The 25,581-nt window shown below is 39.2% G+C and overlaps 1 protein-coding gene across 6 annotated transcripts; it reads right to left on the reverse strand.

Annotated features, from left to right (window-relative positions):
- Positions 1-1,799: 1,799 nt before the first annotated feature.
- ZFP30 (ZFP30 zinc finger protein) lies at positions 1,800-24,461 on the reverse strand. Of its 6 annotated transcripts, XM_029212592.1 has the most exons (7): positions 24,062-24,230; positions 23,551-23,621; positions 21,578-21,653; positions 18,651-18,738; positions 15,269-15,395; positions 14,171-14,269; positions 1,800-8,278 (listed from the first exon to the last, which is right to left on the reverse strand). In XM_029212592.1, the coding sequence occupies exons 4-7, from the start codon at positions 18,657-18,659 to the stop codon at positions 6,909-6,911; spliced, it is 1,605 nt and encodes a 534-aa protein (XP_029068425.1). In that variant the 5' UTR covers positions 18,660-18,738; positions 21,578-21,653; positions 23,551-23,621; positions 24,062-24,230; the 3' UTR covers positions 1,800-6,908. The 6 variants fall into 6 exon arrangements, with proteins under 6 accessions (XP_029068425.1, XP_029068398.1, XP_029068416.1 ...); XM_029212565.1 differs by lacking the exon at positions 24,062-24,230 and adding an exon at positions 24,420-24,461 and having other exon boundaries at positions 21,578-23,712; XM_029212583.1 differs by lacking the exon at positions 21,578-21,653.
- Between the last annotated feature and the right edge of the window lie 1,120 nt (positions 24,462-25,581).

Raw genomic sequence — 25,581 nt, forward strand, 5'->3', positions numbered from 1 at the left:
AACTCACTGATTCAGATGCTGATCTCATTCGGAAACATCCTAACAGACACACCCAGAAATAATGTTTAGCTAGGTATCTGGGCATTCTCTGATCCAGCCAAGCTGACACATAAATTTAACTATTACAAATGCACACTGTCAAATTGGCACTCATACTGCTCTCCTTAAACCATACTTAATCTCCAAATAAAAACAATAACAAGGTCATAATTTCACCTAACATGATACAGCTATTCTGGGTACAACTGAAAACTCAGTAAATTTTTCCCAGAAGAGGATGCAAAGTCCTTGGGTGATCTTTACACTTCTTCTAGGTACCCTGTAATTTAAATATGATGATGTAAAATTAACAACATTAAATACTATGATATAAAGTCAATACTTGAATACTATGATGTAAAGTTACAAGGTATGGGATTAAGAAAGAAAAGAATATAAACACACAGGTTCATAACAAAACAAGGAGGAATACTCATGACAGTTACAGTCCTCATTTCTGTAACTAGTCACATGATCATGCTTCTTTACCTGGTGGAGTGACACAAATTTTCATTCCTGCAGGGTCTGGATCATTGGTAGTCCTGCCTGGATTGGGTTGTTGTTTTCCACTGACCTTAGTCACAGGGCCATGGTGATAAGAGATGCCCTAAGTGATCTCTTGTATTCCAGATGTATTCTTCCTTACCTCCATCGTGGGATAGTAGTCCAATTTCCCCTCAGTAGTCAGGATCGATCATCCTAGCCAACACCGTAACTCTCCTTTGCCCGTTGATTCAGAGGTATGAGACCAAGGTGGCCAGGTGGCAGTCTGAACTTCCAGTTCACTGGAATCATTATTGTGCCACCTGCTGGAAGCAGTCTTCCTTCTGGAACTAAAACCTCTAACCCAGAAGGGCATAAAGTCATGGGAATGGGAAGCAAAAATTTTGATAGTGGATCAGTAGGGGTAATAGTTTTACCACTACCATTTCCACCTGTAAAGGAAAACCCACAGTTCTTCCCTGTGTTTCTTCCTTGTGCGTCTTCTTTACTATTCACACAGAACACTTCACTTCTGACACTTCTGGTCACCAAATGTCGGGGGTGGGGCCGCGGTGCATGGCGGGGTGGGGGGGTCAGCTGGGTGTCCTACAATTTAGTGTCAGACACACAGGTTAAGGGCTCAGTCCCACAAGGCTGCTCACCACTTCAGATGCCAACTGCAAGTAGTAGGTCCCCATGTTACAACTTCTGTCTGATTTGGCTACAAATTCAAGGTTCCTACGACCCCCTCCTCAGGTTCAAGTAATTTGCTAGAGCAGCTCATGGAACTCAAGAAAACACTTACATTTACCAGCTTACTGAAGGATGTGTTAAAAGGATACAGATGAACGGCCAGATGAAGAGAAACACAGGGTAAGGTATGGGAGGTCCCAAGCACAGGAGCTCTGTCCTTGTGGAATTTGGGTGTCACCCTCCCAGTGTGGATGTGGCCACCAACCTGGAAGTTCTTTGAACCCTGTATTTTGGGGATTTTTATGGAGGTTTCATCATGGAGGCATGACGGATCATTAACCCCATTTCCAGCTCTTCTCCCTTCTCAAGAGAAAGGTGAGCAGGGTTGAAAATTCCAACGTTCTAATCATGCCTCCTTAGTCTTTCTGGAGACCAGCCCTCATCCAAGGACCATCAAGGAGCCCACCCAGAGTTGCCTCATTAGAACAGAAGATACTCCTATCACCTAGGAAATTATAAGGGTTTCAACAGTCCTTTGTCAGGAGCCAGGTCAAGGACAATATATTAGAGTAAGAGATGCCCCTAGTGTTCTTATCACTTAGGAAATTGGACCAGAGTTTTAGGAGCTCTGGGCCAGGAACTAGAGTCAGAGACCAACATATATACAGTTGACCCTTGAATGGGTTTGAACTGTGAGGGTCCACTTATACATGGATTTTTTTCAATAAATACCACAGTACTACACAATCCAAGGTTGGTTGAATCCACGGATGCAGAAACAAATACAGAGGGCCAACTATAAAGCAGTATGCAGATTTCTGACAGCACGGGGTATCGGCACCCCTAAACCCTGGGCTGTTCAAAGGGCAACTGAATTTTGTTATCTCACACTATTCCTCGACTCCTGTATCCATGAATCCTGGCTACTAGAGAAACTATCACATATTGGATTCTGATTCAGAGCATATACAGCCTTCTGGAGAACCCAGACTCAGCCTGCAAGGTACTGCCACCAGCTGGATCTATAACTGAGTCTTCAAAAGGCCATGCCACCATTCTATCAAGCGAGCTGCTTCAGGATGGTGGAGAACACGTTAAGACCAGTGAATTGCATGAGCATGGACCCATTGCTGCAGTTATTTTACTGTGAAAGGAGTTCCTTGATCAGAGGTGATGCTGTGTGGAATACCATGACGGTGGATAAGGCACTGTATGTACGTAATCCAGGGATGGCAGTTTTGGCAGAAGCACTGCATGCAGGGATGGCAAATCTGTATCCAGAGTAAGTCTCTATTCTAGTAAGGACAAAGCGCTGCCTCTTCCACAATGTAAGTGATACAATGTACTCAACCTGCCACCAGGTAGCTGGTTGAACACCTCTCAGGGAATGCTGCTATATTAGGCATTCAGTGCTTGTCTCTACTGGCAGAATGAGCACCCAGCAGTGGCCACACTCAGGTGGGCCCTGGTGGGTGGAAGTCCATGTTTCTGAGCCCATGCATAATGTCCATCCCTGCCACCACTATGTTCCTAAGCCCACTGGATGATAATGGGGGTAGCTGGGAAAAGAAACTGTTATCCACAGAACAGGCCATCCTATCCACTTGATTATTAAAGTCCTCTCTGCTGAGGTCACCCTTTAGTAGGTATTTATACAGGGCACAAATACCTTCACATGTTTTGCCCAGAGAGGTCTATCCACACATCTCTTTCCCACATTTCACTGTCACCAAATTTCCAATCATGTTCCTTCCACCGTTATTCCACATCCTTAGTATCCATTCCCATGCTTGTTCCCTAGACTTCCCTGTAAAAATTAGAAAACTCAAGTAATTCTTTTGGAGTGTAGCACACCTCCTCCTGGGTCACACTTTGTACTTCACCTTTAGGAGTCTGCTGGGATTTGAGTCTAGTGATAGGCCCATCAGCATCATCTTGCATGGCCACTGCCTCAGGGGAGGTCATGGTTTCTTCAGGCAATGCGGGGTTAATCCCCTCAAATGGAGGTGGAAATGCCATTGCCACTGTGGGTGGGGATGCCACTTCCATTAGTAAAGCAGACTCTAAACTCAGGAGCTCAGTGTCCCCAGCTTCATCCCACATGTCTCCCAACCAACTTATAGGATGCTATTTTTTCCCAATCTATGCCCTCATTTTAACACTATTTACTCAGCTAAGAATTTTCCAAATCTTTACATTCTGCTTCAAAAACTCCATCTTTAAGTCATTTCTCTCTCCTTGCACTTCATTATAATCAGCCAGGAGGAGCAAAGCCACACATTAAATTTCATTGCTCAGAAGATCTACTTTCCACAAAATACTAGAACACAAACACAATTTAGCCCTGTTCTTTGCCACTATAAAAAGAATGACCTTTCCTCCAGTTTCCAATAATAAGTTCCTCATTTCCATCTAAGACTGCGGCAGAATGGTCTTTACTGTCCATATTTCTACTAACATTTTGTTCATGATTATTTCCTAAGACTGAGGCTTTCTCTTCAGCTCTCCTCTTTTCTGAGATTTCACCAGAATCACCCTTAATATCCGTTATTTTTTGCATGCACGTCAAAACTCTTTTCAGCCTTTATCCACTCACTATTCAGTTCCAAAGCCACTTCCATGTCTTTTACATTAGTACCCACTTCTAGTACAAACTTGTCTTATTCAGCTTGGGCTGCTATAACATGGTACCACAGACTGGGTAGCTTGTGAACAAATTTATTTCTCACAGGTTTGGAGGCTGGAAGTCTGACATTAGGGTGCTAGCACAGTTAGTTTTGGTGAGCAACATCTTCCAGATTGAAAACTGTCATCTTCTTGTTGTATCCTCATCACATGGCAGGAGAGGGTGAGAGAACTCTCTGGGGTCACTTTTATAAGGGTACTAATCTCATTCAGAAGGGCTCCACCCTCATGACCTAATTATCTCTTGAGAGGCCCCACCTCCTAATACCATCACATTGGGGGTTAGGATGTCATCACATTTTAAGGAGACACATTCAGTCCATTGCAAGGCCCAAACGGTTTCACTGGAATATTCTACCATTCAAAGAATAATTAACACCAATTCTACACTACCTCTTCCAGAAATTAAAAGGAAGCAACATTTCCAAACTCACATTATGAGAACACCATCAACCTGATACCAAATGAGACAAAAATAGAATAAAACTATAGACCAGTATCCTTCATGAATATAGATGCAAAAATCCTCAACAAAACATTAGTAAATCATAGCAATCACAGCAAGTACAGCAATATATATATATATATATATTTAAAGTACACACTATAGACAAATGGAGTTTACTCCAGTGATATAAGGCTTAATATTTGAAAATCCATGAAGGTAATCCATCATATTAACAGAGTAAAAAAAAAAAATCATTCTATTCATTATATCAATTGGTGCATATTTCAAGTAGAATTTCAAGGAAATAGAGGGTTCATGACAGTGTTTACAGGTAGCAAAGGGTTCTCAAAGTTATAATGGGCCTGAGAGGGGAGGAAAACTCAAATATGTGGTGCTGTCCTGAAAATGTCACCCCAGGATAAAGATAAAGCCAACTTTCATCCTTTCTGTGAAACAGCGTGGCTTCTAAGAATTTCAAAGTCGTTTTTCCACAGTAGCCTCACAGGGAACCCAATACAGAGAAGAGCCTGTTGATCTTTTGTCTAATTGAATGAACCCTAATAAAAATCATAGAAAACACAGTCTTAAAGAGAATTGTACTACATGAAGCACTGCAAGCTTGAACTTAGTGGGAAACAGTAGAAAGTAAAAAAGGGCCTTTGGATGCCAAAACATCTACAGGCTATAAACAGTCTGAGAAAACTACTCAGCTGTAAACACAGGCAACGTTTTATGAAGAGAAGAAAAAAAAATTCAGCATGACTCGGGGTAGAACCAAAGAGACCTCAGTGTGTAAACATGCTGCTACTTGGGAGCAGATACATACTTAAATTGGGTTCTGTATTATGCAGTAATGCAATCCACTGAATATCACAGCTTCCCAACAACAGCAGAGAAATGCTGTGAGAAACTGACCTGTTAGATATTTTTTTAGAAGTATTCAAAAATTGTGTGTTTTTTACACTTAACACCATCTTAATTTGTACTAACCACAATTCAGGCTCTCAATAGCTCAATTTTAAGGGTTCAACATGTTGCTAGCAGCTACCTTATCAGATAAAACAGTTCTATTCCATTAATTTCCACAAGTAGTTGTAATTGCTCTTTTTACTCACTCTTGAAATATACGAAGTACTATGGGACAGGCACTACAACAGATGTAGCATTAGGTGAACTAGATAAAATCTGGATCCTCAATCTTAATTTCCCAATACATTATAGCACATTTAATATCCCTGTGTGTAAAACTTTAGCAACATCCGTAAGTTCTGATATGTAGCCATTTACAAACATCATTCACTTTAAGTGGGTTATAATTTCACAGATACTTTATCTTTAAAAAAATTATGGAAAATTTAAAATACATGAAAATAGAGAAAAGAGCAAAAACAAAATAAGCAAAAGCCACGCACCTGACTCATCTTACCATGATTTTGACAAACAAGTTATCCATCTTCAATTTTCTTTTGCATGAGCATTTTAAAGGTAATTCTAGACATATCATTTCATGTGTATAAACTTGCTAATTTATCTCTAAGACACTTTTACATAAACACAATGCTATTTGCACATCTAACAAGAACATAATTCTTAATATTATCTAATACTGTCAATAGTCCCATTTCCCCAACTTTCATAAAAATGTCTTTTTTACACTTGTTCGACTTGTGATCTAAATGAGAACCACTCATTCATTGCATTTGATTGATACATCTCTTAAGACTCTTAATATCTAAGAGTTCCACCTCCCTTTTTTCAATCCATTTTATTGGTTGAGAAGCTGTCATTACTCTTGTAGAATTACCCACATTTTAGATTTGTCTGCTTCTTGCTGTATCATGTAATTTGTTCTTGTTTCCTGAATTTTCTCTAAACTGGGAGTTAGATCTTGATGCTTTAATCAGATTCAGGTTCAATATTTTTTGTCAATGGTATGTCTTATTGTATCATATCAGGAGGCACAAAATGTTTTGTCCTATTTTTGATGAGATTAAAATTGATCAGTGGGTTCAGATGTTGTCAACCTGATCTATTCACTATGAAGTTGACATCAACCATTCACCTAAAGGTCTTAACACCTCTACTGAGAATTGTGCCTAGATCCATTATTTCATTATGTCCTATAAAAATCTCTAATAAAGAACTTTACCTCATCAATTTCTAGTTGCCTTGAAATATAGTTTATACAGGAAATGCAGGCTAAATCACATTTCCTTCCTTTTATTTATCAATTTCCAGAATGAGTTGGTGCCCTGGCAACTTCCATAGGTATACTGTACAGATGAAAGAATAGAGGTGATAACAGGTAAGATCAAAAGCTTTTCCACATTCACTCCTTTAAGAGAGTTTCTTTCTAGGAAGAACTTCCTAAAGTTTAACATGGTTTGAATGGTGATGAAATATTTCTATATATTAATTAAATTAACCTATTCTTTTAAAACCTCTTATTTTAATTTTGAGCATGAAGCAAAAGGGATTCCTACATTCAAACACTTTTCCTCCAGAATTTATTTTCTACTGCCCCTTAACACAAAATTCACAATGGATGGCTTTCTAATAATTATTTAGTGACCTTATGAACTCGCTGATGGTAAGTAAGATGTGAATGTTGTCTAAATGCCTTCTTACATTCCTTACATTTGTATGGTTTCTCACCAGAATGAATTCTCTGATGTTGAATAAGTGATGAATGTAGTCTAAAGGCCTTTCCACATTCCTTACAGTCATAGGGTTTCTCACCAGTATGAATACTCTGATGTTGAGTAAGTTGGGAGAGCAGTCTAAAAGTCTTCTCACATTCCTTACATTTATAAGGTTTCTCACCAAAATGAATACTCTGATGTTGAGTAAGTTGTGAGAACAGTCTGAAGGCCTTCCCACATTCCTTACAATCATAGGGTTTCTCTCCAATATGAATACCCTGATGTGAAATAAGTTCTGAGTAACGACGAAAGAACTTCTGACATTCCTTACATTCATAAGGTTTCTCACCAGTATGAATTCTCTGATGGAGAGTTAGATGATAGGCACGACTAAAAGTCTTCCCACATTCCTTACAATCATAGGGTTTCTCGCCAGTATGAATTCTCTGATGGAGAGTAAGTTGTTGCCGCACTCTAAAGGCCTTCCCACACTCCTTACAGTCATAGGGTTTCTCACCAGTATGAAGTTTGTGATGTACTCTAAGGCCTGTACTACACAGAAAAGCCTGCCCACATTCCCTACATTCATAGCATTTCTCAGCAATATTAAGTCTTTGATGTCGAGTAAGGTGTGCATATTGTCTAAAGGTCTTCCCACATTCCTTACATTCATAGGGTTTCTCACCAGTATGAATCCTTTGATGGAGATTAAGTTGTCCTCGCACTCTAAAGGCCTTCCCACATTCCTTACAGTCATAGGGCTTCTCACCAACATGAATTCTCTGATGTACACGAAGATCTGCACCACATGTAAAGATTTTTCCACATCTTTTACATTCAAGGAGTTTGTCAGAAGCATGAATTCTCTGATGTCGACTAAGGTGGGCACACTGTCTAAAGGCTTTTCCACATTCTTTACATTCATAGGGTTTCTCACCAGTATGAATTCTCTGATGGAAAGTGAGTTGCTGGCGTACTCTAAAAGCCTTCCCACAATCCCCACATTCATAGGGTTTCTCTCTATTGTGAATTCTCTGATACAGAGTAAGAGATGTGCGTTTTTTGTTCTTGGGCATTTTTTCAGAGGTGGTTTTTTTCACTTGCCTGAAATACGCCTCCTGAGGACCCTCTTGTCCCTCAAACTTTTTATATTCACAATCTTTCCTGAAAAAGGAATCTTCAAGGCCACAACTTCTAATTCTTTCCATTATCTCCCACTGAGATACATTCATTTCACAAACATCCTTTACTTCAAATAACTTTTTAGTGCCATATCTGGATTCCAAATCTGAAAGAAAATAAGATAAACACATGCTATTTTCTTATTCTAGAAAAAGTAAACAAATAAGCAAATAAAAATTTTATAATAGGAAAGTCCAGTTGAAGAAAATGTGCTTAAAAACTCTTTAAAAATCATGTAGCTTGAAAAAAGCTAAGAGGAATAAAGAAAATGAGTTAAGACCAGATAATTCAGAAGCAAATCAAAGTCTGAGATCTCTACCTAAACTTTTTAATGATTTCTCTTTTTAATAAGAATACAGTAGAAACACTTATTATGAATAACATGGCCTTTGTTTACCAAAAGATGTCATCTCAAGCTACTGCCCCCTTTGCACCCTACATCTGTCACACTTACCTCCTTTCAGTTGCTAAAATATGTTACAATCTTTCCATTTCTTAGAGCTTTTTACTGGCTGTTAAATCTCCCAGGAATGCTGGCGGGCTCTCCACATGGTTGGGTTCCTTTCACCCTTTAGGTATCATGATAAAAGTCAGAAAAACTACCTGTGCTGACTTCATCTAATTTATATCCTTTATTTTCTATCCCAATAACTTGTTCCTTGCTTAACACTTTTTTCAATTCTGCTGTGGTATATTCATTAACTTTCCCAATTTTTATTCTATTTTCTTACCCCAAGGGCAGAAACAATCTTTCACATCACTGAATAACAAACCCATAGCACACAGTAACTATTAATTATTAAATTTCCATAATTAGTTAATAGTAAAAATGTATATTTTGCCTTGCCTCCAATCTTACACCTTCTTTTTTATCACTTCCTATAGAGATGGGAAACAAAAGCACATCTAAGCTATCTCAATCAAATACATACATGGAAAAATTTCTTTACACCTGATCATCCTTCCAATGGCCTCTCCACTTTCACTTGCAGATATCTCCACTTCAGTTCATTTTCTACGTTGCATAGTTGTGAGTGAACCTCACTTTCACGATCAAGGTAATAAAAGGTTCTACTTATTTATCTTCATTTGAGTTTATTAACTATACACACTATGTTACAAATACTCAACCTGTTTTGTTCCTTCATACCCTTTCCTATATTCTCCCTGAAGTCTTCACAGCCAATGCCATTTAGGTACTGCCTAAAAATATTTTAGTGATTTTTCAGTCACAGCAACAGGTTTATAAAAGAGCAACATGCTAATGAAATTCTGAGCAGAGACGTATTTTTCTCAAATGTATATTTTCTCAAAATTTTTGAAATAAGATTTCAATATTTTTCAAAAAGAAAAAGGTATTTTAAAAAATCTACTATACAGCAACATTATTTTTAATATACCCAAACTGGAAAGAATCTAAGTGTTCATCAACAGAAGAATGACAAAGAAAATTAAGATATGTGGATACAATGCAATAAGAGCAACGAGACAAACTGTAACAGCAATGAGAATGAATAATCTACAAGTACACACAACAACATGGATCATTCTCACAAACATAATGGTGAGTAAACAAAGCCAGGCATAAAAGAATTTATACTATTCCATTTTTATAAAGCTTGAAAACAGTAAAACTAATCTATGGACTTGTTAGAAGTCAGGTTAGTAGTTAACTTTGGTAGGGAGGAATGACTGGAGAAAGTTAGGGGGGAGCTTCTGATATACTAGTAAAGCTCTATTTCTGAATCAATGTGTAATTACTTTGTGAAAATTCAGTGAGTCACACATTATAATTCTGTATTTTTTTATATCTGTTCATATTTCAATAAGTTTACTTTAAAAAGGATATACTAAAAAGACATTAAAAGGCAACAATGATTTAAATAGTGTAGATAATTTGTGAGCAGAGACAAAAAAATGAATGGCACAGAAAATACTCCTATGAAATCTGAGTGTCTTTCTCCATGCTTCCCCCTCCCTTCCCTCTCTCCTGTTCTCCTTCCTTTACTCCTCTCTTTCTCTTTCTCCCCCTCCCTCTCTCTCCTACCTGTCTGTCTGTCTCTATCTCCCCATTCAAGAAAGCAATATAAAACTATGACAATTTTGTAGAAATTTTGGGGAAAAAAACAATTTAAGGTCTCATTAAGACAAATAAGATATAAATTATATATAAAATGAACAGTAATTAGCTAGTCATAACAGTAGTAAATAAGCAGGCAGGTACAAAAGTATGACAGTTGTTATTAAGATGGTGATTTCAAAGGATTTCCTTGCAAATTAAAAACCAGTGATCTAAAGGAAAGTCACAGTCAAAATCAAAAGTGAAGGCCCAAACATTTGAAAGAAAAATGAGAAAGTGTATACAGCAGAAAAGCCCATACAAACTGTATAAGAAACATTAAACAATGGAAAAAGTAATGGAATAAAGGAAGTGAGTAGAAAATGCACAAAATAAAAGTATAAACAAACTTAGGGCAAAATGTCCATATTCACTCATAAAAAACAAAGTAGAAGTTATCAAACTTATCCTATAGAAGTTGAACGTTTTAATTTAAAGAACAAACAAAACATTCCCAGTGTGGATATAGAGGCACTTATATGGCTTCCCCACCTAAATGACGTGTCAGATTAAGGCCTTGGCACGCTGAACATTCTCATCTAGGAGACTATACTACAGTTGACCCTTGAACATAGGGGTTAGAGGGGACAATACCACCCCCTCCCCCGCCCCCCACTGAAAATCTGTGTGCAACTTTACAGTTGGACCTCCATATCTGCAGTTCTGCATCCACAGATTCAACCAACCCCAGGTCATGCAATACTGTAATACACATTTATTTTTTTAAACCCATGTATAAATGGACCCATGCAGTTTAAACCTATGTTGTTCAAGGGTCAACTGTATAAACAACTGAAGTGTAACCTTAAGATTTCTGTTAAAAGTCAGCCATAATTGTTCCCAAATTTGTTTATGCCAGTTCTTTCCCCTTCAAGAAACTGAAAGACCACCATTTCTATCTATGAAAACTAGGTTCAGTGCTTTGCAAGTTCTGGCTACGGATGCACATTGCATTGTTCTCAAAATAGGCATGAGTGAGAAAATAGTAAAGATTGATGGGAAATGTAAAAAGTCATGAAGGATTGTGCACACAGTTTGCTTTACAAGTATCTTTAGATTCTTGTTCTACTTTAAATAAATTGAAACTGGAAATAATAACCTATGCATTATATGTATGATTTAATCAAGAAAAAACTGACTGGACCAACTCTAAAACAAAAGGCCAAACTAAACATCAAGAGACATATATAAAATATTTAACTACTCAAAATTAATAAACCAAATATTAGTTTGTATTCTACTGAATCAAAGGGGACTTTATTCTAGTAAATAATGCTAATGTGAAAGCAAAATATTAACCCATCTTAAAGCAATGTAAAAGGAGAAATATTATTTCCATTTGCAGGATACTAGCTTTAATTAAAAAGAAAATATGAAGTAAATTACCTGTTCATAGAGTTAATTAGTTTCCTGAGATATGATGTCTTCAATAACCTTTGCTGATACAAGATGATATGGATACAGAATATTTATGACAGAGGCAGTTTTAGGCACATTAACACCAGGGTAAATGCAACCAGAGATGTTAAAACCCTATAACCACAGAACTGTACTTCTGAAAATCAAAACTGATCAAATATGGGGTTGGCCTAAAGGTTCATTCCGGTTTTTCCATAAGATGTTACAGAAAAACCCAAATGAACTTTTTGGCCAACTCAATATTAAATAATCCATACTGAATTCCAAATAACCTTCACATCCTGCTGATAATTTTACTGCTAATTTCATCAAGAAATCAGAAGCAATTTAAAGAAAAATGTTATTCTCCCCTTCACTATGTTATCGAACCAACCTGTGTCCATATTCTTATCATATGCATTGGTTTTCCTTCATAAATTGACTCCTACCCATTTACTGAAAGTCATTGCTTACAGAATTCCCTCTTTCTCTACTCCATCAATTTTCCCTCTTTGAAATCATTCCCTTCAGCCTATATACATGTTCTAATACCTCATCACATCTTAAGATACTTTCCCTGTACCCCATGTGTCTGCTTTTATGGCAAAATTCCTCCAAGAGTTATATATATTTATTTTCATCACTGCCTCACTTCTCACTTTCTTTTCATCTCCCAATAACTTTAAAAGAAACAAAATTTTATTACAGAGCATATCTGACATACACAAAAGGAGAAGAGTAATTATAAATGTCCATGTATCTATGGCCAGCCTCAGCAACCACCAACCAAGCCCAGTACTGGCCTATGCAGACCCTAATCCACTCTCCTCACATTTTCTGAAGCAAATCCCATAATCTAATGTTTTTTGTTATCACTTCAGGATGTATCTCTAAAAGGATTTAAAAAAATAATCATAATACCATTATCCAAACCTGAAAAAATGAACAGCAATTCTTTAAGAACATCAAAAATCAGTGTTCACACTTCCAATTATCTCATACATAAAATTTTAAACAATTTAAAAATAATAACTGATCCTAAGTCCATAATGTTCAATGGTTGACATGTCTTCTACATGTCTAAAACCTACAGACTGTCCTACTATCTTTTAAAAATATTTATTTATTTATTTACGGCTGCATTGGGTCTTCGTTGCTGCACGCAAGCAGGTGCTACTCTTCGTTGTGGTGCACGGGCTTCTCATTTCAGTGGCTTCTCTTGCCACGGAGCATGGGCTGTAGGCGTGCAGGCTCAGTAATTGTGGCACATGGGCTTAGTTGCTCTGCGGCATGTGGGATCTTCCCGGACCAGGGATCGAACCCATGTCCCCCGCATTGGCAGGCAGATTCTTAATCACTGCGCTGCCAGGGAAGTCCCTGTCCTACTATCTTTTGATTTCCCTTACAATTTATTTGTTGAAGAACTGTTTTTGACCCTATAGCATTTCTCATATTCTGAATTTTGCTGACTATATTCCCAAGGTGTAATAGAACATGCTCCTCTATCTTCCTCCAATAAACTGGTGGCTTTAGAAGCTCCATTAGACTTAGGCCCACTTCATAGGTCATATTGTATCCTTTCATTCACCCCTTCATTCATTGTCTCTATTTCTGTGATGCTATCAGCACTGATGTTCAGTGCCTAGATCCAATAGCTCACTATGGGTTCCAAAGTGATAATATTCTATCATTCTTCATTTATTCACTGAATACTTTTATTAAGAAAAACATCCCTCCATCTATTACCTATTGGTACAGTTCTTACAAGGAAGACAGGATAAACGCTTCTTTTTTCCTTTAAATTTATGCTTTCCAAATAAGTTAGTTCTCTAGTAGTTTCCAATGGTGAACAATCTGCTGTTAGCATCATTAAGAATTTATGGAATTAAGCATGTGGTATTTTATGTGGTTGCAATACACTGCAGTTATGTATACAGATGCTCAAATGATTCCATCTTTGACAAGTTGAAGAGCCTCTGCTAACTGGTTCTTCTTCCCTGACCACGCTATCTAAAATTACCCCATTAACCCACCATAATTCTCCATATTCTTATCCTACTCACTTTTCTTTATAATACTTAATCACTTCATGATATTTAGTAATCCACTTGTTTATTGTATGATTACCCTACTACAACGTAAACTCCATGAAAAGAAGGCAATGAAGAAATACATACATAAAAGCCAAATACAAAAGATGAGCTAGAAAGAAATTAGATGCAAAATACAGGTAAAATGGTGGTCTTTGGTGAAGAAAGCTTTCCCCCATTGAAATGAGAAAGAAACATGACAGTGAAGAATGAAGAGGTAAATGGAAGTAAAGATGAAATTTCTTTGGTGGTTCAGGCTGAAATCTAAGTTTTCTTCCCAGGTTTCAGGTCTCTCCTTCATAATCAACATCTAAGTGGTGTGTCTCCTTCCCAACAAGCAGGAATATGCCATGCCACAATAGCTTACCTTTCCTTATTAGCACTTACTCACCTAGGCTCCGTCTTCTTTTCTCATCCCTCACAACCATCCAGGGTTCTTTCCCTTGCTCTAACAGAGTAATTACATCTGGTTTAGAAACGGAACATCCTCCTTGAGAAAACAATACAGAAAGGATATACTTGACTAAGCCTTCAGAACAAAGAAGAGTAAAGGAACAGAAAAACACTGATATTAGAGCTACTTCAGGATCACAAGAACAGAGAGATAGGAATAGTGCCTTATTTTAATTGCCAATTCATACAGCCTCTGTCTCTTGAGAAAGTAATCACTGACAGCAGTGGTTTCAAATCCTGCCTCTGTCACCTGAACAACTTACGGCCTCAGTTTTCTCAGTTGGAAAAATAATATATATCCATATGTAAATAATATATAATAATATATAAAATAATACATAAAAATATATAAAATAATAATGTATACCATTATTATAATAATGTATAGGACTGTGTGAGGTTTGACTTAATAAACAAAGTGCTTGGATGAGTGCCTAGTACATAGTAAGCACTATACATGTTTATTAGGTACTATTTTTGCTTTTCTTTAAATACTTTGCTAAAAGGAATATAGTTTCTTGCCAGTATATTCATCCAATGTTAAATGCAAAGTTCATATATTTTAAACTTTTAATCATAAATCAATTAAAAGATAATGTTTGTTGCAATAAATTGAATGTGTCCACTTGAGTTTTTACAAACTACTGATTTAACCCAGTATCATATACACTGTATAAGCTTTTTCAATAGGTATGTAGAGCCAGACCCCTCTGTCTTCCTACTCACATTGCAGGTAAGTTAATAGATAATAGACCATCTACAGCAGTACGAAACCAGATTTCTTTGAAAATGGTTTTGCTCTGAGCGTCTAAGAATTTATATCAAACTGTCATTGAAGAGAAGCAATTATGGAAAAGGCAAAGGAAAATGTAAAATGTCACTGATTTATGGGGAAGTTAAAGGTGCTATTTAATACTTTAACAGCTGAAGGTGCCTATTCCAAAACTACAAAGCAGATATTTGGCTAGCTTTTAGAAGGATAGCCCTGAAATTCAGTCATGTGAATTTCTACATTACTTGACACAGATAAACTTACCCAGCGACACCAGGTTGCTATAGTTCTCTAATATCACATCTCTGTACAAATTCCTCTGATTTGAGTTCAGACATTCCCACTCTTCCTGAGAAAAGTCTACAGTTACATCTCTGAACATCACCAAATCCTGAAATGACAAACCCATGTTTTATTTGTAAAATTATTTATTTCTGTATAGGGCCACATGCCACATATTGTCACTATTTGTATATCCTTCTCCTTTCCCTACTTTTTTAAAACAATTCTTTCAAAAAGTAATTAACTCATAGATTGTACAAAAACAGGCCATGGGTTGAATCTGGCTCACAAGCTGTAGTTTGCCTACTACTGCTACAGACGAAACTTCCTATATAACTGTGGGATACCTAATTTTACTTATTTCCAGATACGTTCAGGTAATTAATCAGAGTTTCACTAAATTGTAGCAATATTTTCTTAGATCAGTCTCCAACAGCAAAAGAAATAGAAGCAAAAACAAACAAATGGGACCTAATCAAACTTAAAAGCTTTTGCACAGTAAAGGAAACCATCAATCTTCTGTTGATGGGCACAAAAGGAAACAAAACAAAAAGACAGCCTACCAAATGGGAGAAAATATTTGCAAACGAAGTGACCGACAAGGAGTTGATATACAAAAAATACAAACAGCTCATACAACTCAGTACCAAAAAAACAAACAACCAAATCAAAAATGGGCAGAAGACCTAAATAGACGTTTCTCCAAAGAAGACATCCAGATGGCCAATAGGCACATGAAAAGATGCTCAACATCACCAATTATTAGAGAAATGCAAATCAAAACCAGAATGAGGTATCACCTCACACCAGTCAGAATGATTATCATCCAAAAGTCTACAAATAATAAATGCTAGAGAGGGTGTGGAGAAAAGGGAACCCTCCTACACTGTTGGTGGGAATGTAAATTGGTGCAGCCACTATGGAGAACAGAATGGAGGTTCCTTAAAAAACTAAAAATAGAGCTACCATATGATCTAGCAATCCCACTCCTGGGTATATATCTGGAGAAAACAAAAACTCGAAAATACAAAAATCTGAAAAGATACATGAACCCCAATGTTCACAGCAGCACTATTTACAATAGCCGAAACATGGAAAACAACTCAAGTGCTGATCAACAGAAGACTGGCTTAAGATGTACAACTGAATGCGAGCCATAAAAAAGACTGAAATTCTGTCATTTGCAGCAACATGGATGAATCTAGAGAATATCACGCTAAGTGAAGTAAATCAGAGAAAGACAAATACTATATGATATCACTAATATGTGTAATCTAAAAAAATAATACAAATGAATTACATACAAAACAGAAACAAACTTATGGTTACCAAAGGGGAGGGGGAGGGAGGGAGAGACAAATTAGGAGTACTAACAGGTACAAACTACTCTATATACATAAAATAGATAAGCAACAGGATTTACTATATATCACAGGGAATTATATTCATTATCTTGTAATAACCTATAATAGAATATAACCTGAAAAAAATAATTGAATCACTTTGCTGTACACCTTAAACTAACACAATATTGTAAATAAAAAAGAAAAGAATTTCACAATTAATTGAAATAGTGTCCATAAAAATACTGCTAGCAACGGGCCTAAAAAAAATAAATGTGATTTACTATAGGGACTTCCCTGGCGGTCCAGTGGTTAAGACTCCACACTCCCACTGCAGGGGGCATGGGTTCAAAACCTGGTTGGGGAGGTAAGATCCCACATGCTGCAAGGTGCGGCCAAAAACAGAAATGTGATTTACTCTAACCTCTTTCCCTTTAAGGGTTAGAAAAAAATAATCAATGGAATTTTTTCCCCCCAGATGAACCATAAAATCTCTATTTTTAAAAAGTAGAGTTTGCACAAAATTAAAGAATTTATTCCAGACCCAATTTCATCACTATATGTATCATTAGCACTTTCCCTTATTATAACAAATCTTTTTTTTTTTTTTTTTTTTTTTTGCGGTACGCGGGCCTCTCACTGCTGTGGCCTCTCCCGTTGCGGAGCACAGGCTCCAGATGCGCAGGCTCAGCGGCCATGGCTCACAGGTCCAGCCGCTCCATGGCATGTGGGATCTTCCCGGACTGGGGCACGAACCCGTGTCCCCTGCATCGGCAGGTGGACTCTCAACCACTGTGCCACCAGGGAAGCCCTATAACAAATCTTTTATTGAATATTTTAAACTTATTATAAAATACTCCATTTAATAGATATGTTGGACTTAATAATGATTCTATTTAGATTATTTCTATACTCTTAAACATATTAAATTATATTTACAATTTAGGTTACACAAAATTTCTAAAGCTACAATGTCCAATATGCTACCTTAGACACGTGGTTACTGAGCACTTGAACTGTAGCTAGTACAAATTTAGATGTGCTGTAACTATAAAATATACACCAGATATTGAAGACTTTAGAGAAAAAAAAGAAGAATGTAAAATACCTCAATAATTTTTATACTGATTTCATTTTGAAATGATAGTATTCTGCTATATTGGGTTAAATAAAGCATTAAAATTAACTGCACATTTCTTTTTAAAATATGACTCTAGAGACTTCCCTAGTGGCACACTGGTTAAGAATCTGCCTGCCAATGCAAGGGACACTGGTTGCAGCCCTGGTCTGGGAAGATCCTACATGCAGCGGAGCAACTAAGCCCATGTGCCACAACTACTGAGCCTGCACTCTAGAACCCTTGAGCCACAACTACTGAGCCCATGTGCAGCAACTACTGAAGCCCACGCGCCTAGAGCCTGTGCTCTGCAACAAGAGAAGCCACTGCAATGAGAAGCCTGCGCACCACAAGGAAGAGTAGTCCCTGCTCGCCAAAACACTAGAGAAAGGCCCGCGCGCAGCAACGAAGACCCAAGGCAGCCAAATAAAATAAAATTAATTAATTAAAAAAAATTTTTAATAATAAATAAAACGTGACACAAAAGATTACATATGTGCCTTGCATATTATTCTCTACTTATTATGAGACTGACATGAGGCCTACTGTGCTAATAAGGCACTAATTTCGTATTTTTAATATTGGACAGTGCTGCTCTAAAGTGTTCTCCAGTCCTGAGAGTCTCCTATCAGTTGTCTCCCTCTAGGGACTTCATTTCTGCTTTATCTCTGCTCTAGACAAAGAATGAACACACAGGAGACCTTGAGTAATTTGGTCAATTCACACAGACAGGGGCACACAGGAGGGGCCAGGCTGTCTGGCTCCATCCTTCACTAGAGTGGGAGCAACTAGGGAAAAGCTGTCGGATGGGGCTCTGTTAGGAAGTTTTGGGATAATTAATGAAAATGCTTACATAACCTGAAAACAATTACAGCATTTCAAATAGAGAGAAATATCAACTTACATGAGCCATGATTTCAGATTTGCAAGAAACTGGTTAGTTTTTCTCAAGGGTCATTTGCTGGAGAAGCAGAGTCCACAGAAGCTAAGAGCTGGGGGAAGAATATGAAGCCATAAGAACAAAATTGCCTCACAGCTCCCAAATTTTAAAAACTCACACCACTTTTCCATTCCTACAGGCAACACCCCTCTACCCGCCCCTCCCAACACACAAACAAGTGATGAAAGGTAAGAGGTAATTTAGACAAATACATGCCCTCCCCAAAATGACAGGAAAATCGTTGCACAAGGATAGACATAAGGCAGACTCCCCTGCATGGTAGGACATATCCTGCCATTTTAGCAGGAGAGATTCCAGTTACTTCCCCACCCCAGCGAGGCCCATCTGGACCTGAGCATAGGCTGTCCAGACCTGTCCTGAGCAGAGCCATCTCCCCTCGTTCCCACCTTCCCCAGCTGAGAAGTGGCTACATCATCTAAACCAGAACTTCCTTCTTAGAGTCAGGAATCTGACTTGCCTCCCTAATCCTGAAGGCAGAAAACAGTACAGACAAGAATTTCCCAAACTTTGCCACACACTGGAATCACGAGCAGATCTTTAAAGTATACTGATGCCTAACTCCCATCCCCCAAACATTCTGATTTAATTAGCAGGGAGTGTGACCCGGGAATCAGAATTTTTAAACCTTCCCCAAGTGATCATAATGGGCAGGTTTGGTAACGAAACTTTGTATGCATCAGATCACCTGAAAGGCTTATTAAAATACAGTTTGCAGGCCCCCACTCCTCAAGGTTGGCATTTACTAGGTCTGGGGTTGGGCTTGAGAATTTGCCTTTCGAAAATATTCCTAAGTTGATACCGATGCTGCTGGTCCAAATGCCACAATTTGAGAATCACTTGCACAGATCATGCCTAGCAGTTTTTATAACGGCAAGACTGTACTTGCACACTGGGATCCCATCCTCAAGGCTGAACTATCTTTCCCAGAATCCTCAGAGCTCACTGTTCACCAGTTTCCTATTAAGAATCATCAATACTGCCTACATGATCTCATTTACCAACCCAATTCTCCTGGTATCCAGGCTGGGGAAAAGTGAATTTGTAAAAGTGAGTACAGATAATTCTCTAGAAAGTAGAAATAACCCACTAGTTGAAACTGACTAGTAACTAAGGAGTTGAATTTAAAGGAATTTGATTAGCAGATTTTAAAAACTGATAATACTGCAGAGTATCACTAAGGCTGTGGAGAAATGGACACTTGTAGTATGAAGTAGAAAGAATGAAATGATATGTGGAAAATGGTTATAATGGGGCCCAAAAAGCCAGAAAGAACCTAAATATCCTTCAACAAGGTTAAATAAATTATCATGCATTCACACAACAGAAAACTAAACACCCACTAAAAATACAAAGGTAAAATTCTTATTTGATGTCATGGAAAGGTGGTCACTACATATTGTTGGGAGAAGAAGATAGTTTAGAAAATAGTATTGTGTGTGATTCTATTTTTGGCAAGAAAACTACATACATATGCATACATGTATTTATTATGCATGTGCATGAAAGTCTGTGGATGGACTTGGAATAAAATTTTATCATGTTACCTCTACTGGATGGTATCCCAGGTGATCTTTATTTTGTTCTCCTCTGGAGTCTCTTAATTTTTTAATCAAAAAATTTTTAATTTGTATCACTTGTACCTGGCCATAAATTTAAAACAGCCCTACAAGGAATATCACAAAAAGCCCCAACAATTCCATCCCTGCTACTCTTTCTTTCTCCCATCTTCCAAATCTAGAGGCAACAATTTTCACCTCTTTTAGCTTTTTCTTTTGTTACTTAAACACCATATATTCAAATAACATGCTAATATTGCTACTTCTGAATTTTCAGTTTTAACCATTATCTACTGACTTCCTACTATGGAAAGCATAGTTCTGGCTATCTTTTATCCACCCATCTCCCACTGCACGTATGCGTAGCTCCATCTCCCTATCCTTCCAATATGGTTTTGTTCTATTACAGCGTAAATGGATATTCAATTTCCATTATTATGACTATGTAAATACCATTTCCAACTGAGCTATACAGTATAATTAGATTATTTCGCCTTCCTTTCCCAAGTCTTCTCTGAGGTTAAAATAATTTTGTTTTTTGTAAGATTATCATTAATTCATTTCTCAAACTCTCACTCAAATGAAGGATCAGGAGGATGAAGCTTCTGGCATAAAATAGCAGAACTGTCCATTTCATATTCTAAGACTTTCAGAAATTCAGCCAAATACTTCAGAGTTATCACCTGAACCCCAACTTGGCAAAAGTCAATGCCATGTTCCCAAATGTTCCTACCTCTGAAATCCCACGTGACCTTGAAGTGAAAAGCTGATTAAGTAATAGGACCTAAGAAAGGCTGTTTAAGGAATTGCTTAGTTTTGAACATCACTTCCCAACAACTGATTTCTTAAATAATTTATAAAACATCCACAAAATAATCATTAAATGCTAAGTTTTAGGAAACTGTTAAGGAATGGAAAATATCCAAGAAACACATAAAAAAAAAAATCAGTTTAAAAAATATATAGGGCTTCCCTGGTGGCGCAGTGGTTGAGAGTCCGCCTGCCGATGCAGGGGACGCGGGTTCGTGCCCCGGTTCAGGAAGATCCCACATGCCGCGGAGAGGCTGGGCCGGTGAGCCATGGCCGCTGAGCCTGCGCGTCCGGAGCCTGTGCTCCGCAACGGGAGAGGCCACAACAGTGAGAGGCCCGCGAACCGCAAAAAAAAAAAAAAAAAAAAAAGCTATTCCCATTAAAAATAATTTTTTAATGATTTGGGAAGGTGGATACCTTATAGTCATTAAAAAAACTGATTAAATAGGCCTGCATAAGTGGTAACAACAGGGAAATCAATGTCACTGAAAAAATAATTCTTACCAGTTCTTCAATGTTGTAGTTCATTAACACCCAGAGATCCTTCTGTGAAGGATCACAAAGCTGGTTCGTGACATTTCTAAAGATTAAGAGACAGTATGCACAGCAGACAGAAAAAAATGCTTATTTCACAGCAGCTGCTCAATCGTTTGAGTTAACCCCTCCTGCATGCCAACGAATAACCAATTATTAAGTCCTTGCAAAAGATCTTGTTAATCCTTACCTTAGCGTTCAGGACACATATGTAACTTAACAATCTCTTAAAAATTTTTTTATTCAGAACAATAAGTACTTCCCAATATTACATTATATGTTTTTTTCTTGTGACTTTATAAACATAATCTTTATTATCGCATAACATTCCATCACAATTCCATCACAATTGCTAGATACTAATTTTTTAAGATTATCCCAAAAGTCATTCCCAGTTATCCCAGACTCTGATTCTAGACCAGTAAGAATCAATCTTGTTGGGTCTTATACAACTCTGATAATATGAAATGATAGACTTCTTCCCCCAAATTACCCATTGACAAATATATACAATATTTCTGTATATATCTTAGATTTTTCTTGTCCTGAAAACTCATAAACAGAGTCTGAAGACTTCATATTAAGAATCCCTGTTCTGGTCCACCTGAGCGGGATTCATTTTCCTGCTTGCAAGTATTCATCCTAATTAACTTCACGTTTCCATTATTCTTGGGAATATACAAAGTCGATAGGGAAAGACTAAGAATCATCACTAACGGCAACAGCTAATATTAATTAAGCACTCTTCTAATGTGCCAGGTAATCTTCTAAGAGGTTTAACGGATACTAATTCAGGTAATCTTCAAAACAACCCTGTGAGGTATGTAATAATTCCGATTTTACATATTAAGAAACTGCAACACAGAAAGACTGCCCAAACTCACTCAGATTTAAGTGGTTGTCAGGATTAAAACCCTCTAGGTTCAAAATTTTCAACCACTACACACACCTCTCTTCCTCTATCCAAAGACATACCCAAAACAAACTACAAACTTTCAGTTATAAGATAAATAAGTTCTGAAGACCTAATGCACAGCATGGTTACCATAGATAATAATAATAATGTATTATATACTAGACATTTGTCAAGAGAGTATATTTTAAGTATTCGTGTCACACACACAAAAAAAGGTAACTAAGAGAGGTAATGGATATGTTAACTAGTCGGTGTGGTTAGCATTCCATTCCACAATGTGTACATATATGAAAACATCATGTTGTACACCTTAAATATATACAATTTTTCATTTGTCAAAAATAAATAAAACAAACTCATGCTATCAAACCTCTAACTACATCAGACTGGTACCAAAAATTTCCACTCATGGATTCCCTTGGGGAAAAAAAAAAAATCCCCACTCCTACTCCGTAATAATTACAGATGTCTAAAGCCCTAAACTACTACTCAACAAATCACAGTCAAAAAGAAAACATAGGGCTTCCCTGGTGGCGCAGTGGTTGAGAGTCCGCCTGCCGATGCAGGGGACACGGGTTCGTGCCCCGGTCTGGGAGGATCCCACGTGCCGCGGAGCGGCTGCGCCCGTGAGCCATGGCCGCTGAGCCTGCGCGTACGCAGCCTGTGCTCCGCAACGGGAGAGGCCACAACAGTGAGAGGCCCGCATACCGCAAAAAAAAAGAAAACATAAACGTTAACTTCCAATAGGACTATTTCCATCATTAGAATCCTTGGAAAAGCTGTGCTCACAGAGCAACTTAATTTATAGCACATGGTTAACTAACTGCAGAACTTAATTAAGTGGGCACTAGAATGGGGAATCTACAAATTAGGTCCCTGCCCTTAATGAGGTAGAGAAATCCTCAGGCCCAAATCAATAAGTAGATCATTCTTTTAAGCAGGATATTCCAAGGGAAGGAAATAAAAAAATCTCGTGTCCTGAAAACCAAATGCATTTCACGGAAACAAAGAAGCAGCACAAACTCACAAAGAACCTGGCTTTTAGAGCTGCAGCGGCGATTCGGTTCACTTCACAGGCCTCCTCTGGAGACTGACGGGCTGGGGAAGCAAACAAGGTTCATTACACCGCAGGCGTTTCTTGTCTCGGTCAACAAACGTCCACGTCCCCTTGACCCTCGCTACCCACCACCTGCATACAGGAAATGGAAACAGGGAGACGGAAGAAGGTCCTTGGTAACCCTTGTCCGGGTTCGCGGCTCTGGGTCCGCTGTAGTTCCGACACCACAACCGCCCACCCCCGGGGCTGCCCACCGCGTCTTTGCAGGGCACTTTCACCCAGAGGCTCCACCTCCCACTTCCCTCCCAGACCTTTCCTCTACGCCCGGGCCTGGGTAGGTGAGGCAAGGAAAGTGAAGCGCAGGACCTCCGGGTCGCGCATTACAGAATAGGCCGGGGAGGCGCCCGATTACCGCCGCCAGAGCTTAACCCCGCGGCGCCCGGTCTCAGAACTACAAGCCCTCACTCCGGAGGAAACGCACAGTGGCCTGAGGCCCTCGATCTCGTCCGCAGAACCTGGCCTGTCCCGCGCTCGTTTCCTTCAGAAGAGAAGCGGCCGCCTCCGAGCCTGCCTCACCGCCCTCAGGCCTCGCCTGCCTCGGAGGACAGCCCAGCGCTCAAGACGTAGGCGCTGGAACTCCGGGGAGTTCCTTCTCAGTCCCGGGTGCGCAGGCGCGCAGGGGGCGGGGGCAAGTCCCCAGGCTCCTTGCTTAGCGCTTGGAGAGACGGATGGGGCCAGATCCCCGTGGGGCGGGGCGGGCAGAGAAGCAGGGTTTCCTAATAGGCCGGCTCCCCGCCTGTAAAGGTGACCTTGTGAGTGACCCATGCTGTCGAGCTGACCTGCTCCCCTATTGGAACTGTAGTCCAAAATCAGAGCAACTGTATATCCCGCCTTTTCTCACTTGGTTCTTGGCTCTGCAACGGGCGCAGGCCCGGAGCTCCGCCCCCACCCACGAGAGTCCTGCGCTCAGGCTCCTGGGAGGTGCTGTTTCTGTCCCGCGTGCGCAAGCGCATGGGTGGACCCGTTCGAACCTGGGGTTCTCCGTGGGGCTGAGGATGCTCTTGCGGCGACACACGTTGAGGGCTGGAGGGTGGGATGAGTAAGGGGGGCCGGTATGAAGAGGTTGGGGCCAGGATTCCAAGTTGGTCTAGGGTGTCCAGATCTTTAGGCTTTTAAGAGTGATTGTGATATCCCAGTGCCCCAAGCATGGTCCCTGTGATATTTGCCAAGGGACTGGCGTTGGCGTGGTGCCCCGTGCGCCTGAGTGTGTGATCATGGATGGGGTTGTGTTTTCATGCATGGAGTTGTTTACTGAGTGTGTGCCACTCATTGGATGCTGGACTGAAATGGTGCTACAGAGAAATGAAACTAAGCAGGACCCTGTGGGGCCCTCCTGGCTGCAAAACCCTTTCAGTTTCAGCCTCCTACAACTTTCCAGAGTACCAAAGGGCAGATTGAAACAGTTGCTAATCAGAAAAGTGAGGCAATGCAGAAACAAAGGAGAAGCAAATCAAGAAATGACAGTGCAGGGACTTCCCTGGTGGCACAGTGGTTAAGAATCCTCCTGCCAATGCAGGGGACACGGGTTTGAGCCCTGCTCCAGGAAGATCCCACATGCCACGGAGCAGCTAAGCCCGTGTGCCACAACTACTGAGCCCACGTGCCACAACTACTGAAGCCGGCACGCCTAGAGCCCATGCCCCACAATAGGAGCAGCTACCGCAATGAGAAACCTGCACACCACAACAAAGAGTAGCCCCCGCTCGCCGCAACTAGAGAAAGGCGCACGCAGCAACGAGGACCCAATGTGATGAAAAATAAATAAAATAAAATTTTTTTAAAAAGTGCAGCAGTAAAACAGAGTGCTAGTCCTTCCTCGAGGAATACACATAATAATATATCTTTGAGTTCTTCTGCAGGAACTAAACCCACCCCCACCCCCCCGCCACCCAGTTGGAGGATGGCAACTTCAGGCTGAGCACAAATGTCCTGGGACACTGT

The sequence above is a fragment of the Monodon monoceros genome, unplaced genomic scaffold (genome assembly GCF_005190385.1).
Source record: "Monodon monoceros isolate NGI ecotype Baffin Bay Population unplaced genomic scaffold, NGI_Narwhal_1 Super_Scaffold_10, whole genome shotgun sequence".
Classification (NCBI taxonomy): domain Eukaryota; kingdom Metazoa; phylum Chordata; class Mammalia; order Artiodactyla; family Monodontidae; genus Monodon; species Monodon monoceros.

Bases quoted from the DNA above. Each gene is read 5' to 3' on its own strand.
- ZFP30 (XM_029212546.1), bottom strand. From the start codon at position 15,413: ATGGGTTTGTCATTTCAGGATTTGGTGATGTTCAGAGATGTAACTGTA. The intron at 14,270-15,268 runs GTAAGTTTATCT...TGTTTTCTCAAG, and splicing joins TAGCAACCTGGTGTCGCTGG to GAGGATGTTCCGTTTCTAAA. The intron at 8,279-14,170 runs GTGAGTAAGTGC...ATTTTCTTTCAG, and splicing joins GAAAAGAAGACGGAGCCTAG to ATTTGGAATCCAGATATGGC.